This window comes from Rhinoderma darwinii, chromosome 1, assembly GCF_050947455.1.
Source record: "Rhinoderma darwinii isolate aRhiDar2 chromosome 1, aRhiDar2.hap1, whole genome shotgun sequence".
NCBI lineage: Eukaryota > Metazoa > Chordata > Amphibia > Anura > Rhinodermatidae > Rhinoderma > Rhinoderma darwinii.
In genome coordinates this window covers 149309716-149328741 of record NC_134687.1, presented here as the reverse complement: position 1 = coordinate 149328741, position 19026 = coordinate 149309716, and the positions used below count along the sequence as shown (strand labels likewise).

The 19026-nt window shown below is 42.5% G+C and overlaps 1 protein-coding gene across 1 annotated transcript in view; it reads left to right on the top strand.

The window, feature by feature from the left end:
* Window positions 1–499: 499 nt before the first annotated feature.
* Window positions 500–19026, top strand: part of LOC142737586 (UPF0462 protein C4orf33 homolog) — a 102931-nt gene continuing 84404 nt past the window's right edge. Inside the window, exons 1-2 of the mRNA XM_075849707.1 lie at window positions 500–674; window positions 6301–6361. Of these exons, the coding sequence (XP_075705822.1) occupies window positions 587–674; window positions 6301–6361 (149 nt within the window). The 5' untranslated portion in view covers window positions 500–586. The remainder of the gene's footprint in view (window positions 675–6300; window positions 6362–19026) is intronic.

The window sequence follows — 19026 nt, the reverse complement described above, 5'->3', positions numbered from 1 at the left end:
GACTGTAACTTCAATTCAAGGTTTTAAGGTTACATACAGTATATAGACCTTTAGCAATACTCATTCCATTTAAACATGATTGTTATCATTTCTATTCAGTCATGATATTAACTTGAATAATTTATGAGCATTCTCCAATTAGCTAGATACGTATAGCCCTTAGTGTGGTCTTATTTGCATTGTGAAGCCTTCATGGGTGAACAATGTTTATAGAAGAAGCCCTGCAATAACTTACAGGGGACATGGATACATTTTGGATGCATGGGCCTTACATACCAGAGATGGACAGAGAAGATGCAAAGGTGATCTATTATAACCTCAAATTCCTGGATATTTCTTATGATATTACTTTAATTCTAGGAAGATTGTGTCTTAAGATCTATTTTATTCTTATGCAGTATGCATGGTGAGTTTTGTATCATCCACATGTTATTTACATAATATATCTTTAAAAAAACAACACTATGAATTCAAGCAATTTGTTTTCAAATAGTTAATCTACAGAATAACTTCAACATGGGATAGCAAACAAGTGTTACATGAGCCAGTGACAATCACTTTCAAGCCACATCAAGATGGACTGCTCATGGAAGTTTATGCCCTATTCTTTAATGACCCAACAGCACCACCTGGGAAACCTGGCGAACCTTTCAATGGTCTTTGGGATTATGAAGGTAAGGTGCATTTTGTACTTGTATTAATCCACTGATCTTAACACATTGTTTTTAGTAGTTCTGGTACTAGTTAATTTGTCCTATGCATCGTTAAACAGTAGTCTCTCAACTTTTAATATACATTTGTTATAAAGCCCCCAAAATGTCAAACCAAAATAAAAGAAATAGAGCTAAAAAAAAAAAAAAAAAAAGTAATACAGATAAAGCAATTCTTTACATATAAATGTAAGAAAGAGTTACTGGAAGCTGGTGAATCACTTTCTGTCTGGAGGACATTAGTGTCTTCAGGGTCCAGTGCAGTACACACAGTATAAAAATAAAATTGAGCTGCCCTCACCTGGTGTCCAAAGGAGCGGCTCATGCTGGAGCATGTAGAGAGCAGTGCCGTGTATGTTGTAAAGGTAGAGAACAGTACAGTACATGTAGTACAGGTAGAGAGCAGTGTCGTGTATGTTGTAAAGGTAGAGAACAGTACAGTATATGTAGTACAGGTAGAGAGCAGTACAGTACATGTAGTACAGATTGAGAGCAGTACAGTACATGTAGTACAGGTAGAGAACAGTACAGTACATGTAGTACAGGTAGAGAGCAGTACAGTACATGTACTACATATAAAGAACAGTACAGTACATGTACTACATATAAAGAACAGTACAGTACATGTACTACATATAAAGAACAGTACAGTACATGTACTACATATAGAGAGCAGTACAATACATGTGGTACAGGTAGATAGCAGTACAGTACATGTAGTACAGGTAGAGAGGAGTACAGTACATGTAGTACAAGTAGAGAGCAGTACAGTACATGTAGTACGGGTAGAAAGCTGTACAATACATGTAGTATAGGTAGAGCGCAGTATAGTACATGTAGCACAGGTATAGAGCAGTACAGTACATGTAGTGCAGGTAGAGAGCAGTAAAGTACATGGAGAGCAGTACAGTAAATTTAGTACAGGTAGAGTACAGTACATGTAGTACAGGTAGAGAGCAGTACAGTACAGGTAGAGAGAGCAGTACAGTACATGTAGCACAGATAGAGAGCAGTATGTTTCACACAACACAGGTAGAGATCAGTACAGTACATGTAGTACAGGTAGAGATCAGTACAATACATGTAGTACAGGTAGAGAGAGCAGTACAGTACATGTAGCACAGATAGAGAGCAGTATGTTTCACACAACACAGGTAGAGAGCAGTACAGTACATGCAGTACAGGTAGAGAGCAGTGCAGTACAGGTAGAGAGCAGTATAGTAAATGTGGTACAGGTAGAGAGCAGTACAGTACATGTAGCACAGATAGAGAGCAGTATGTTTCACACAACACAGGTAGAGAGCAGTACAGTACATGTAGTACAGGTAGAGAGCAGTGCAGTACAGGTAGAGAGCAGTATAGTAAATGTGGTACAGGTAGAGAGCAGTACAGTGCATGTAGCACAGATAGAGAGCAGTATGTTTCACACAACACATGTAGAGAGTAGTACAGTTCATATAGCACAGATAAATGGTATTACAGTACATGTAGTACAGGTAGAGATTAGTATAGTACATCTTGCCCTGTACTGTACGTCAGAGAGGCACTGCTAGACAGCCAATCTGTGCATGCTGACAGTAATACAACATCTGCTGCCTGGCTTTACTTGCCCCAAATATGATGCATTGTACAAGTGATATGCCCTCGGTGTTAGCTGCATCTTCCAGCCAATTGCATGTGCCACAGATCATCATTATTGAAATGGAGAAAATATTGGATTGTTCACAGACTTACCAAACAGTCTACATTCTACATTGAGATTGTGTGAGGGGGTAGGCAGGGTTTTCTGGGTAGAGCTAGTGATCTCCAGTTACAAAAGTACTGATCCTGAGTTAAGGTATATATTTAATGCTGTATAGAGAGTGTAAGAAGCAGTTCAATTAAGCAATCCTCCAGGAAGGAAATACAGTATAATAAAGTATTTGGGTGCACCCTGAAATTTTGCTTGGAAGGAAGGGGGAGGGGGGGGTTGTTGCTGACCCAGGATTAGACCCAAACATTAATTCAGGCCACAGACCCCAAAATAATTTCAGACACCAAAATTAGTTCAGACCCAGATCAAACCACTGTGTAAATACAGACCCCAGACCAAATCCCTAAATAAAAACAGATCCTAGATCAAACCCCTAAAAAAAAAAGACCAGACCAGATACACTAAATGAATGCAGACCTGAGACAAGACCCTAAAATAATATAGACACCAGACCCCAAAATGTATTCAGACCTCAGACTAGACCCTTTCAATAAATCAGACACCAGACCAGATCCCAAAAAACTACAAACATCCTAAATAAATCAGGCCTAAAACCAGACCCCTGAATAAATACAGACCCCTAAATAAATATAGACCCAAGACCAGACCCCAAAATTAATTCAGACATCAAGCCAGAATTTTTAAATAAATAAATATATAAATAAATAAATAAGATCACAGGTCATGTGGATTTGATTCGCAAGATGCCTATCTAGAAAGTGTTTCTTAAATCTTTATCAGCATTTGGGGGATCCAGACCCGACGGCTCCTGCCTGTGTCTGCCCCACTGTATAAAAGTATGGAATTAAGGAAAAAAAAATATTTTTTTGATACTTGTGGGAGATACCATATTATATACCGGTGTTTCACAACCAGGGTTCCCCTCTTCTCTCACTTTTACAGCAGAGAAAGCAGATTTTAGCCTGCTTAAAGATATTTGGCAAAAAAGTTAACACATCTATACCAGAAAATACACTCCTCAACATTGAAATTCCAACACCAAGAATGGCAAGCCATAAGGTTATGCAAATCGAGGAAGTAGCAGGTGTCAATAAGATCTGCAAATGATCAAATTTTCAAGCACCTAGCTTCAATCTATGGCACGTGTGAGGGTCATAAAAGACAGATTGAAAGCAAAATTTTTTAGCCACATGAAACCTCAAAAACCAGATCAAGTGGTGCGGGATGATTGTGCGATGCCTCCTGTTCGTCGACGTGCCAGTTATCACCCCTTGTCACAAACTGAGAGGGACAGAATCCTTGAACTGACAAACCTTGGTTTATCACTACGGCAGATCGCTACGCGCCTACGTCGAGATGTCAGCACTGTTCAACGTTGTGTGTCTCAGAGGTTGGGGGAACAACAACTAATGGGAATGACAGCAAGAGGTGCACGGAAGCGAACCTCTTCACGAACGGATCGTCTGATTGGAAGAATGGGCCGTAGTGATTCATTCTATACTGCAAGTCAAATTGGACGTCACATCCCAAGCCTAGGGCAGCAACCAGTAACAAAACAAACTATCAGAAGGCGTTTGCACGACCTTAGGCTAAGAACCAGACGTCCAGTACAGGTGTTCCATTGACCACACGCCACCGCTCTAAAAGGCTATCATGGTGCACATTAAGCCGGCAATGGAGGCTGGAATGGAGGTCTATCCTCTTCAGCGATTAGTCCCACTTTTGTCTCGGATGCAATGATAGCCGGAGATTGGTCTGGAGACCACATGGGCAACACTATGAAGAGGCCTTCACAAGGGAACGTCACACCGGTCCTACTCCCGAGATTATGATGTGGCATAATTGTACGGTAACTGAAATCCTCTTGTCTTCATTTAAGGTACGCTAATGGCTTGGCGTTAGATTGATTTGGTCGTGGAACCAGTGGTACGGCTATTTCTCCAAAAAGTCCCAGAAGTCGTATTTCAACAGGACAGCATCAGGCCGCATGTTGCTTTTGCTACTGTGAGCAGTCTGCGTGGACTAAACGTGCTACCATGACCTGCAGCCTCTCCGGACTTGCCTCCCATCAAGCACATCTGTGACGTCATTGCTCGGCAATTGCAAAGGGAGCCTCCAGCAGCCAATCTTGATGATTTGCATGCCCAAGTGCATTCAGCGTGGCATAACATTCCTCAGACAACCATTAATAACCTCATTGATAGCATGCCAAGGGTGTAAGTGCGTGTATTTTTGAGCGTGGCGCTCATACTCGATACTGAATAAATCAAGATGTTTCGAATATATGGTTTCCATTTTTTTATAATTTGCATATCATTAACATGTCTATCGATCCTGTGATTTCCACAGTTCCAAAACTTTTCCTTTTTGGTGTTGAAATTTCAATCTTTAGGAGTATAGTTTTAGGCACAAATTATAGAATGCTATACTTGCCCCTACACCAAGCTTCTTTGATGTAGGAATGGGGATAGGTATTGCCTGAGAAGGGAAAAATTGTTCAGCGATTCCCCCATGGTAATAAGATGGTAATAAAATTAGGAATTACTGTTGCATACTATGCCATAGTAAAATATGTCACCCAAATATATGTTCTATCATTCTTTGCCGGTACTTTCTTCCTTTTTTAGCATATAACAGATGGCATCTTACCAGAGAATACAAGATTGAAAAACTGCTTAAAGGGAACCTGTCACCAGCATTTCACCTATTGAACTTTACTTATTCTTCGCTGGTCGCTGCTATCAAAAGTTCATTGCCGTTATGCCCTCTCCTAAACTCCTCCGACTGTAAATAATGGTCTGCAAACATTTTGCGCTTTTTATCGTAATAATCCGGTGTCCCGTTGTGCGCACACACTTGAAGAGGACATCAATGCACAAGCGTGGAATTTTTTTGTGCTGGGGGAAGGCAAGGAGCTGTCAATCAAAAGTAAGGAGGCGGGGTAAACTCGGAAAGACTTGAGGAATGAAGATATTACTCATTTCAAACGGAGATATGACTCTTTTCTGCTCATTAGCATACGGTGTGGGAACACTAAAAACCTGATTACTAAAGCTACAGAGCCGGCTAAGAAGATAATTATAGGTTATATAGAAATGATTTTTCACCCACTACCACCAGGTATTGCTGGTTTAATAGGTGAAATGCTGGTGACAGGTTCCCTTTAAATAAGAAAAAAAAATTCAGACATTGAATACATTGGTATTTGTAAAGTCCAGGAGTATGTAGGATTTTTAACTCAAATTATTATTTGTCTGTCAAATCATCATCTGCATCTTTTACAGGGTTTTGGGTTTAGTATAATTTTAGTAGAAAATAATAAACAATTGAGAATTAGGAAATTGTAACGCATGGTTATCTTAGTATCAAATTGTATTAGATAAAGTACAGTACCTGCGAACATGATCTTTTACCTAATATTTTTCTATACCATATAGTGAACTCATCGAAGTCATGGTCTTGTGGTTGACCACACATTTTAATCATTCCTAATCTTTACTGTGTCATTTTAAAGGCATCATTTATATTGGCTATATCTTGCTTAGGAAAATAGTTATCTACCAAATATTATTGATGGATGCCACTGGCAAAGACTGATGAGAAAGTCAATAACTCCAATGGCGTTAGATGTCACCTGTACTGTCTGGATCATTGCTCGGTGGTGGAGCATATTATCCCTTTATCTTCATAAGGAAAATATCTAAAGAACAGCAGGCTGGGAATGTGTCAGTCCAAGAACTGTGGGCATCTCCGTGAGGCATTACTTCTTCTTCGCTTTATGAAAACAAAGAATTTTTACAAAAATGGCTTCTTCCTATGTGTCACTTAAGCTCCATCAAACTAATAAATCTTCATTTTTCTTCCTTTTACTTGCAGTGGTTGAATCTTTTTTTCTGAACAGCAAGACCACTCAATATCTGGAAGTAGAGCTGTGCCCGTAAGTACATTTCTGCCTTTGTATAAAATCATTTTTAAGTGATGAAAACAATGACTTAAAGCCGACAGCACTGAACTGTGAATGCTATAGACATTTAGCAATGGAGCAGGTACAACATTGACTGTAAATGTAGAGAGTTTCTATAAACTGTTAAGCTTTGACAGCCCTGACCCTTTGTCAATGTAAGTCAGAAAAAAATGGCTCTATTTTACACTGTCAGTGAAACTCAGCCAAGAGGGAAGCATTTTGGATTAAGACATGTTTTAGTTGGCTGATGTACAAGCGAGCATGAAGTCTTTAAATCTTGCTACCGAGAAAGTCTCTGAATGACATATACACACTTCTTTATCCCCACATAGCAATGTCTGTGGCAGCCAACCATTGTAAATGTTGATGTTTTAGGGAATAGCGAAAATGAGTAAGACATACTATCCCTTGTGTGTCTCTAGTGACTTTCCTGTTCTTCCCATTGTAGGTTCTTTCTAGTAGTCTAATCGATATACTTAGCCTTAGTTTCCTTACATCACTCACCTTTGGCTTTCTTAATCTCCTATAAAACTTTCTACCTATGTAAAATAAAACATGTTCTACTACTAAATTCTCTACCAGAACCATTACCTGTTTTGGTATGCGTTGTGAGCCATAATGAATACTATATCGATATGGCCCTGAAATATTTGAACTCCTATCCTTATTTCTGTTAGTTGCACCATTTTATTGTTTTCATTGGCAGACCATGCTAGTAATAGTGTCCTATAGGATTATGGATGTCTAATTATTCCCAATACTCTTCTCCTGGTATAGTCGGCCATTCTCCTATAATGCAAAAAGAGCAGAGATCGGGAGGACTGAGTTAGGATGTCATAGGAAATGTCACAGACACCAGATTTGAGGAACAACGAGGCTTTACTTAGTGCTGTACGATTCTTAAATATTTTAGATTTGCACAATTGTCACAATCTAGGGGTATGTTGACCCACTAGGCCGGTCCACCGTAGCGGAGTGGCAGCTGGCCAAACAACAATCTATACAGTCTATGCAAAAGTCCTTAGCACGAGAGTACCTGTAAGAGTCCAGACAATAGCAGAGGCTTTGGCACGGGTGGAACGTGGCAGATGACGCCAGATGTGGCGGATGATACCAGATGTGGTATAAGGCACCAGGCATGGCAGATGACAGCAGACATGGCAGATGACCGCAGACGTGGCAGATGATACACACGACTCCAACTAAAGGCTTAGGTACAGGAGACAATACAGCAAAAGGATACGGGATATGGGAACACTGGGTGCAGGATACAACTAAGGGACCGTTTGCAATATGAACATGGGTAAACAACAACAACGCTCAGGCAAGGAGTGGAAGTGCGGAGCCTTTTTTAGAGTCCAGGGTGATCTGGGGATTGGGTAGGGAACACTTAGTATGCGAATGCTGGACCTTTAAGGCAAGGGATAAGCGCACACACGTGCACCCTACCACACAGCCCAGGACAGGATGGGCGTGCAAGCTGGTGTCTCCGAGGAGGGAGACACTGGCAGGAGGCCATAAGCCTGTGGTCGAGGACCTCCGATGGAGGTGAGTGGCGGCGGTCCACGGCCGCAGCCGTAACAACACTTCAATAACACAGTGAGCAACAGTAGAATAAGTGATCTGGAATAGGTTTAAGATACGAGTCCTTCTTAGAAATGATTCGGGGTGCTCAAGTACAAGTCTCCTTTAACAGTTTCTGGAGTTCTTTGTGTAGCACAGTCTCTGTATTAAATTAGAATAACACAGTATCTGATATATTAGTTAATCATACCCTCGATACACCTGGTGCCCCCTGTTGTTTGCTTGACTCCTCTGCATTCACATGTTCCAGGTAGCTTTGCCACTTCTCATACTGACTGGCCATTCCCTGCAGTTTGTGGCTCCCTGATTTGCTCTCATGCTCAGTGTGCCCCACTGCTCTGGGGTATACTGCACACGGATTGTAAGGGGTAGTTCACACAGCATTTTTGGGTGCTGATTTTGACGTGGAAATTGTGTCTAAATCAGCGCCATGAATCGCCCCCCATTGTAGAGGCCACTCACGGAAAAAAAAAAAAGCGGCATTCTCTTTCTTTGAGCGGTTTCTGCCTCTGACCTCCCATTGAAATCAATGAGAGGCAGAAAAAACCTGCAGTGCTTGTTTGGAGCGTTTTGTGCCGTGGTTTTTGACCACGGTTTTTGCATTCGATATATACGGATAAAAGAAACGCAGCAAAAAAAGTGGAGAAAAACAATAAAAAATAAAAAAGCTAGCATTTTAAAATCTGCCAGACAAAAAAACGCTGTGTGAATTACTACCACTAAGGCTACTACTGACCTCTGACTGGCGCTGCACTGCACTATTTCTGCTATCTCTCACTGTTTGGCTTCTTGTTCTCTTCGGTGCTCTGCACCACACTCTTCTTTGCTCTGCTCCTGGCTTGACACAAACGCTGCATACATGATCGCGCCTTACACCACATTCCCCAGACTTCCCTTGCTACACAAATCTTTCCCCTTTGAAACTGGCTTAACTCAGGTTAGGTTGTCTAGCCCATGCCTTGTGTCTTAAGCAGTGTACATTCAGTTCTTGACTTCCTCCTCCCTGCTACTTTGCCACTTATAGTGCTTGTCACAGGACCTGAATCTCTCAGATAATGCTTCAGTTACCTATGTGGTTGCTCTTAAACTTCATTCAGGAGATTTTTAATCAAAAGTGGGAATTGATCCTAGTACAAGGGGAAGGAAAACATTCCCATGCATTTGCATCGTGAATATTTCCCTTCTTCTTTGTACTAGCATCATTTCCCATTTTTTATGAAAAAGAAATGTTACTGGAGAGTGGATCTCCCAAAAGAAGTGCAAAGGCACCCTTCTCAAGCCTAGTAGTCCAACAGGAGCAAGTCCAAGAGGGCGCAATGACAGCCTGTGAGTAAGGAGATCCTGTCCATGTTACATTATTGCTTGTACAGGGTTAGAAACTGGCAGACAAGAAAGCAGAGGAAGTGCAGCTACAGCTTCTAGCATGAAAAGACTCTAAAAAGCCCCAGAAAACTGCTGAAAAGTAAAGAAATGTAGTAATTGATACATTTCTAGCGATAACTTAGACCGCTTTAATCCATGTGCCGGGAATTGTACGTTAATTTACCTGTGCCGATGTTTTAATATGATTGTGCAATCATGATAAACTACATGGGAGTTTTTGGAACATTCTACCTACATTACTAATATAAAAAAACGGCATTTAATATGATCTTGTTTGTAGAGCATCTCTTACCTGATAATTGCTATATAGTTTAGTAGTTTAGGACTACTTAAGGGGATTCAGTGGGTGTATTGATTGGGAGGGGAACGAAAGGCGAAATAAGACAAATTTTTTAAAAGAAAATATTGTAAATTGGTTTAACATAAAAAATAGATTCAAACAAAAGGTAATTTTCTGATGGTGGTCATTCTCTTAAACTCATAATAGGCTTAGATACACCACCTCATCAGTACTCTGTACCTAAATATTACTTTATAATTCAATTCATCTCTACGAAGCATGGAACCTGTATCCATAAATGTTTGTGTCACATCAGTACTGCCTAAATAATTTGCCACTGTCAAACACATTAATCTATATATGATAATACAGTCATACATTTACCCAATAACACTTAACACGTACCATCACAAGTATCATTACACAGCAAACCATACGAGTGAATACAGTACTGATCGTACTGAATGACATTCAGTGACGCACAGGTGATGTCTGCTCTTATTGGAGTCATTCTCTTTCTCATTTCTCCTCCTTCTGGCCCAGAGCGCCATGATCATTTCTCTCGGTCTTGATTGCAGAGTCCACAGACATATTTGGCTCCTCGCTTGTCTAGTACATCCCCACCTTCTCAACACAAACTCCAATTTCTGCAATTTAAAAGTGCCACCCTGCTACTCCTATGTACTGCACCTGCTGTGCTGCCCAACACACAATGCAGAAATATTAGTGCCGTACAGATCGCCCCTTCAAAATACTAGTACCGCTCAGATAGTGGCTTCTTCAGTAATTAGTGCCACACATAGCATCCTCAGAAATAATTGTGCCAAGTAAACAGTGCCCCTGGCAGTAATAGTAATAGTGCCACAGTGTACCCTAAATGTTGTCACAAGCTGACAGTTGCCCTGACCGTAATAATGCCCATTAAGTGTCCTGACAAATAATATTGGCAAGTTGATAATGCCCGACAGTAAAAGTGCCCCCGTAGTGCTTCAAATAATTGAGCAAAGCAGAGTGCCCCCAATAGTAGTAGTGCTTCCCTATAGTGCCCCCAAAATGTAACTGTGCCAACTAGAATGCCCTTAACAGCAATAGTTCTCCCCCAGAGTACCCCCATAGTAACTGTGCCAGAGTACCCCCATAGTTCCCCGGATAGTAATAATTCTATCTCAGCATGCCCCATTAGTAATAGCGCTCCCCCATAGTGCCCCCAAAGTTAAGTGTACCACAGAGGAAAAAAAAGTTAAGAAATCCAATAGTCACCTAACTACCGTTCTATGTCACCATCAGCAGTTCAGTGCATGACCATGAGGATGAGCGGTGAGTCCCCATCGCAGGATTTAACTGCATCCACAGGACCTGGATTCAGTTGACTGTGGTGCTCACCAATACATTTTGGGCACCGGGCAAAAAGTCCAGGCATATGCCCCAGATGCATGTTGCTAGCGGCGCCACTGCCACTCTGATCTATTGATTGGAGGGGGGGGGGGGGGGCAAGGGGATTTAGTGGGTGTCAGTGCACCCACTGACTTCTCTTTAGCAGGGCATCTTATAAAAGCCTGTAATCTGGGCAGTACAGGTGGTACTGCTTTGAGGAGCTCGTACAAATAAGGGGCCCAAACTTACCCGATAACCACTATTGGCTATATGAGAGAACAAAGTTTCACTTATAAAATGAAAGGGCCTTAGTTCTTCATGAGGTGAACTTCTTTTCACGTGTATATTGACAGCTCTCTATAAGTATTCCTTCCCCCCTCTCCCAGTAAATAAAAGGTCTGGTCCTGAGTGGCTGCATAAAGATCATATTATTCCTACACATTTCAAAATAAGTGGGCTTGAGAAAAAGTGTAACACCCATTCTAAGATACCTACCAAATGTGCACATTAGGGTGCAAGATGTAGGTTGATGGACATAAAAGCCTTGAGGGGCCCTGACTATTTGCATATATTTCTGATGGCAGCCCTGATCTTATATTCAGTTATATTAATACTAAATATCAGAAAACACAAATGCAATAATAGTGGTAATAGAGGAAGAATAAACAATTGTAGGTTTAGTCTTCGTACTATATACCACTCATTGTTTTCCTGATGTAATACACATATTTACTTTCCATTTGTGCACATTGTTAAGGGACAGGACGTTAGTTTTAATACGGCAGCATCCCACACTCTCTTATGACCCCAGAGAATATTGTTGCTTTCTATGCACTTTATTGTTAGTCCATTTATATCAGTTTTCTAGTGCATCTGCAATGTGGGATATGTGGTATAAAAAAGGTTGGCTTCTGTTCATTTATTTAGCAACAGCCTCTGGCAAATCTCCAGGCTAATATGCATAACAAAACCTAAAGCATAAAAAGATATTTTAGGCCTCTGGAGACTTAGCTAAACATGTTTGGCAATCTGTCACTGGACGGTTATCACTTTTACCGACACCAAACTGCATATTTACTTGTCTAAATAATGTCAAGGCTTTGCCACTCACAGTGTCGTCACATTTTTCCCTAGTGACACTTGTACAAGTTTCAGGACCTGCCACATGCATAATTTATTGTTGTACTGAGAATGGATGGCATTAGGAGTTTGGCCTAAAATTTAAAACTAGTCTCTTGTTTTATTAGTAAGTCTTAGAGTTTTTTGACGAAGGAGGGTTGAAATAGTACACCCTTACTTCCAGGTCATACATTGAAGAGAGCTACCACACCTCACATCACCTGAAACAGAAGGGACGGATAGTTGTTTCCCCACATCCACTTTCTATGACCTTTGGTGTGCTAACAGCAATTTCTGTATAATAATATTGTATAGGTTCTCTCCAATGATTAGAAAAAGAGATCTGGCAACCTGGACTGGGCCCATTATTCTTGCCTTTATTCTTTCTGCTCTAAACATTTTTACAACAATAATCTATTAGTACAGTGAGAGTATGTTCACGTGCTGTGTTTTCAAGCAATAAACGGTAGCTAAAAAACGGCGCGTAAAAAATACGCTCTGTAAAAAGAAGTAGCATGTCACTTCTTGGGGTGTTTTTTGGAGCTGATTTTCCATTGAACAGTATGAAAAACGCCTAAAAAAAGGCCTCAAAAACACATGTCAAAAGAAGCTTCAAATTAAAAGAAGCTTTATTTTCATCTTCAAAAATGGCTAAGGGTATGGTCCCACGCTCAGGGCCGGCCTTAGGGTTGTGCGACCTGTGCCATTTCACAGGACGCATCACCCCAGCGGGTGGAGGGGGGCACTGCGCTGGCTCCCTTTCCCTGCTTGTGTTTCAGAAACGCCTGGGCCCGGCGACTCAGCAGCTGCTTTTCCCGCTTCTTCTCTCAGTGGCGTCGCTATCACTGTAGCAGCCATAGCAACTGCTAGTGGCGACACCGGGCATGAGGGCGCCCTTGCCGCCCATCAGGAAGCCTTGGCTGGTGGCGCAGCTAGCAGCCACTGTGCCTGCTACAGCGCTGGCGACGCCACATTCAATAATATCTGCATCCTTAGGACGCAAATACTATTGAATACTATAGCAGAGCAGGGAGGTATCTCCTGGAGTGGAATCCCCGATGCTGTGACCGGGATAAATGGACAGTGACGTCAGGGGCTTCTGGAGTGGAATCCCCGGTCACAGCGTTGGCAGTGCTGTGGACGGGGATTCCGCTTCAGGAGTTGCCCCAATGTCACTGTCCATATATGGACAGAGGCATCAAGTGCTCCATCCAGTAGCGGAATCCCCAGCCACAGTGAGTGGGGGGCTGATAGTAATTTTAATGCGAGTGGGGGGCTGATTTTTTTTCTTTCCAGTGGTGCCTCGAGTCCGAAAAGGTTGGGAAACTCTGTACTAGGCTACAGGATCACGCCGGCCTACGCAAGGATCCCATCATCTGTGTTGTGGTGCAGTGTATGGCGCTATTATTTAGGGGCGTTGTGTGTGTGGCACGAGAATTTTATCTTTGTTTAGGGCTGCAGAAATGTTTGAAAAGTGAGAAGCTAAAGACATCTCAGCGGAAAACTGCAGAAATCGGCCATGGTCTGGAGAAGTCATCATAGAGGTCTGGACTGGATGGAGACGTCACCTGTGAGTCACTTAATGTAAATGTTTATACTGCCTCTAATCAGTACTGTAGTCATTGTATGATCTGCAGCGAGATAATGCGTGGTATGATTTTTATTTCTTTTGTGAGGCTGCTAGTGATGTAGGACCGCCAGGAGGATGTTAATGAAGATCTGGGGGGTGAAGCAACATTCAAATTTTGGCCTCTGGCAGCAGAAAAGCTAGAACCGGCCCTGCTGGTTCAGTGTCTACACAGTGAATGTTGAGGTGGTTTGCATACTAGCAAGGGTTGTTTTTATATCAAGAACGACTGTATACATCAATGTAGGAAAAAACTAACCCTCCCAAAGCACAGATCATTGCATTATAGGAGCACAGCTAAGCTTAGATATTTATGTTTACACCTCCCAACATTTGCATCACGAATTGGGGGACATTTGCAGTCCCAACACTGCATCAGAAAACAGCACAGGATCACAATGCAGTTCTACAAAAAAAAAATGGACTGTTGGCGTGTATATATACACCGTTTTCCAAATTATTATGCACATTGGATTTAAGTGTCATAAACATTTAATTATTAATTTTTCAATTAAACTCATGGATGGTATTGTGTCTTAGGGCTCTTTGGATCATTGTAATCAATCTCAGACTCCTGTGATAATTAGTTTGCCAGGTGTGCCCAATCAAAGGAAAACTACTTAAGAAGGGCGTTCCACATTATTAAGCAGGCCACAGGTTTCAAGCAATATGGGAAAGAAAAAGGATCTCTCTGCTGCCGAAAAGCGTGAAATAGTGCAATACCTTGGACAAGGTATGAAAACATTGGATATTTCAAGAAAACGTAAGCGTGATCATCGTACTGTCAAAAGATTTGTGGCTGATTCAGAGCACAGACGGGTTTGTTCAGATAAAGGCATAATGAGGAAGGTTTCTGCCAGACAAATTAATAGGATTAGGAGAGCAGCTGCTAAAATGCTATTGCAAAGCAGCAAACAGGTATTTGAAGCCGCTGCTGCCTCTGGAGTCCCGCGAACCTCAAGGTGTAGGATTCTCCAAAGGTTTGCAAGTGTGCATAAAGCTATTATTCGGCCACCCCTTAACAATGCTCACAAGCAGAAACGGTTGCAGTGGGCTCAGAATTACATGAAGACTAATTTTCAAACCGTGTTGTTTACTGATGAGTGCCGTGCAACCCTGGATGGTCCAGATGGATGGAGTAGTGGATGGTTGGTGAATGGCCACCATGTCCCAACAAGGCTGCGACGTCAGCAAGGAGGTGGCGGAGTCATGTTTTGGGCTGAAATCATGGGGAGAGAGCTGGTAGGCCCCTTTAGGGTCCCTGACGGTGTGAAAATGACCTCTGCAAAGTACGTAGAGTTTATGACTGACCACTTTCTTCCGCGGTACAAAAAGAAGAACCGTGCCTTCCGTAGCAAAATTATCTTCATGCATGACAATGCACCATCTCATGCTGCAAAGAATACCTCTGTGTCATTGGCTGCTATGGGCATAAAAGGAGAGAAACTCATGGTGTGGCCCCCATGTTTCCCTGACCTCAACCCTATTGAGAACCTTTGGAGCATCCTCAAGCAAAATATCTATGAGGGTGGGAGGCAGTTCACATCAAAACAGAAGCTCTGGGAGGCTATTCTGACATCCTGCAAAGATATTCAAGCAGAAACTGTCCAAATACTCACAAATTCAATGGATGCAAGAATTGTGAAGGTGATATCAAAGAAGGGGTCCTATGTTAACATGTAACTTGGCCTGTTAAGTTTTTTTTAGTGAAAGAGCTTTTGATTTCTGTAAATATGACCTCCTGATGCTGCAAATTCAACAAATTACCATTTTAGTTCTCTTTACAAATTTTAAAATGTTTTGATCTCTGTTGTGCATAATAATTTGAAACAATGCATTTTGAGTTTTTTACTTCTAAAAAAAAAATCTGTTATCATGAGGAGATTTGTTCAATAAAATTTGCATTATACGCCAACGGTTGATGGCTTGAAGATTATACTGACTGTCATTTGCATCGACTATTTAGGAAAATCAGCGAAAAATAACATTTGCATAATAATTTGGAACGCGGTGCGTATATATATATATATATATATATATATATATATATTTCCCAAGGAAAAAAAATAAAAAAAATAAATATATATAAATATATATAGCACACAAAAAAATGGTGACCGCACACGGCGAACACCAATGTCACCTAAACCGCTAAATCGAAATAAATATGCATTACATGCTAAATCTACTTGCAATAGGGATGTTCACATTTTGATCAAAAAGTGTTTGCCCACCTGCCACGACAAGGCGTCCTCCATAGGTGGGGACCTACTCTGCACATACACCCAGAACTGGGACTTAGCCTACATATACCTGGGGATGGTAGGAACCAGCATTAAACTAATTAAAATCACCCAGGGCAGAATGGGAGGAGTGCGGAAACAAAAAATGGAGGCAGTCACTAACCCCACGTATATGAATCACATAAACAAAATAAAAGATTGAACAGCACATCCCCCAACAAAATGAAAGAAAATGTGTATACAGGTGCAAGAACGCCTGTGACTGCAAATATACAGCACACAAAAAAAAAATGGCGACAGCACACTGCGGACACCAATGTCACCTAAACCGCTAAATATAAATAAATATGCATTACTGCTAAATCTACTTACGATAGGGAGGTTCTTAGTGCACATTTTGATCAAAAAGTGTTTGCCCACCTGCCACGACAAGGCGTCCTCCATAGGTGGGGACCTACTCTGCACATACACCCAGAACTGGGACTAAGCCTACATATACCCCCTCCAAGGTAGTGCCACACAGCCCCCTTCTCAGGTAGTGCCACACAGTCCCCCTCCCTGTAGGTAGCGTCTTTGGGGCTCCCTCTAGGAGTGGAATCCCCAACCAGAGCATTGTCGACGCTCTGGCTGGGAATTCCGCTTCAGGAGGAGCCCCTGATGTCACTGTCCATATATAGACAGTGATGTCAGGGGCAACCCCAGAGCCATAGTCCCGGGCAGAGCACTACTAGCACTCTGCCGGGGACTCCTGCTCTGCTCCTGACATCACTGTCCATTTATGGATAGTGATGTCCGGTGCAGAGCTGAAGTCCCGGGCAGATCGCTAGAAAGACTCGGCTCTGGGGAAGCCCCTGACATTACTGTCCATATATGGATAATGATGTCAGGGGCAATACCACGGCCAAAGTCCCAGGCAGAGAGCTACTAGAACTCGGCCTGGGACACTGCTCTGCTACTGACATCACTGTCCATATGTATGGACAGTGATGTCAGGGGGTTCCCCAGAGACGGAGTCCCGGAGCAGAGCCACTTCTAGCGCTCTGCCTGGGACTCCTTCTCTCCTCCTGGCATCACTGTCCATATATGGAAAGTGATGTCAGGGGCAGCCCCAGACGCAGAGTCCCGGGCAGAGGGCTAATAGCACTCTGCCTGAGAGTCTGTAGCCTAGTAAATCGCAGATAAGGGAGCTACCTCCCTGCTCTGCCATAACGTACAATAGTATTTGCGTCCTAAGTACGCAGAGACTATTGAATATGGCGTCGCCACTGCTGTAGCAGCCATAGCCTTCATGCCGTGGGCCCCATAGTAGCCGCTAGGGCTGATACAGGGGTAGTTACGCCACGTCCTAGACAGGGGCTCCCTCTAGAAGCGGAATCCCATCGGCAACACTCTGGCCGGGAATTCTACTCCTGGAGGAGCCATGACAGCAGCCGTGGTACCTGGCAGCCGAGTGGGCCCCCGAAGGGTAGTGGGCCCCGGCAGGGACAACGGATATATGTGACGGCCCCTTAGAACAGTGTTTCCCAACAAGCTGTCAGGGGTTCTCCAGAATATAGCAGCAAGACCTGTCACTTTTAGGGTATGTAAACACACTTCGCAAAAAACGTCTGAAAATACGGAGCTGTTTTCATGAGAAAACAGCTCCTGATTTTCAGACCTTTTTTTAAGCAAGCCCCCTTTTTTGCGGCGTTTTTTACTGCCATTTTTGGAGCTGTTTTTCTATAGAGTAAGGCCTCATGCACACGACCGTATTTTTTCCCACCCGTAAATACTGGCGTAAATACGGGTCCGGTGTCACACGTATTTGACCAGTTTTGCACCAGTATTTACGGGCACGTTTTTGGCTGCAAAATTACACTGCACTAATCGGCAGCCCTTCTCTCTATCAGTGCAGGATAGAGAGAAGGGGCAGCCCTTTCTGTAATAAAAGTTAAAGAAATTCATACTTACCGGCCGTTGTCTTGGTGACGCGTCCCTCTCTTCACATCCAGCCCGACAATCCTGGATGACGTGGCAGTCCATGTGACCGCTGCAGCCTGTGATTGGCCTGTGATTGGCTGCAACGCTCCCGTAATGACGGGTGCACACACGTAGCCACCCGTCATTACAGGAGCTCCATAGACTTCTATGGGCTGCCCGTGCCGTTATTACGGCCTGAAATAGGACATGTTCTTTTTTTTTTCAATGGCACGGGCACCTTCCCGTAAGAAAACGGGAAGGTACCCGTGGCCAATAGAAGTCTATGAGCCCATTATTACAGGTCGTAATTACGACCCGTAATAACGGGTGTTTTTACGGTCGTGTGCATGAGGCCTAAATGAAAAACGTCTCCAAAAACTGTCCAAGAAGTGACATGCACTTCTTTTTTGCGGGCGTTTTTTTTATGCGGCCGTTTTTAAAAAAACGCCCCGACGGAACAGAACGCTGTATTTCCCATTGAAATAAATGGGCAGATGTCTGGGGGCGTTCTGCTTCCGATTATTTGGACGTTTTTTTGCAGTTTACGGTCCGAAAACGTCCGAAAATAAGCCGTGTGAACATACCCTTACAGAAGAGGAAGCAAGCCGATTTTAGCCTACTTAAAGGTCAACAATCAACAGTTAAACCCGTCTAAACCAAAATATAGTTCTTTGCTTGCCCCTACACTAAGTAGGAATAGGCATATGGGTTCCAGGGAATGAAAAAATGGTTCTGGGGTTCCCCCAAGGTAATAAGATTGGGAATTATTGCCTTAGAATGTTGTGTCAGAAATTTCCAGTAACCAAAGTCTTCTAGTGGTGCTGAATGAGTTTAGGACTCTGGTAATGCTACAGTCGCTTTACTCTGGAAATCAGTGATGGTCCGAGCTCATGGGTTCCATTGTTTTTATCCTCTGATACTTCTCTAAAACATGTCAGGAGATCAATTTTGGATGGATTTACTCTTTAAGCTGACAGACATTATCTTGGTAAAATTCTTCTTTAGAACTGACCATTGCTTTGACACCTGGGTTGCCACTATAATTACAAATATACTCAATCACAAATGG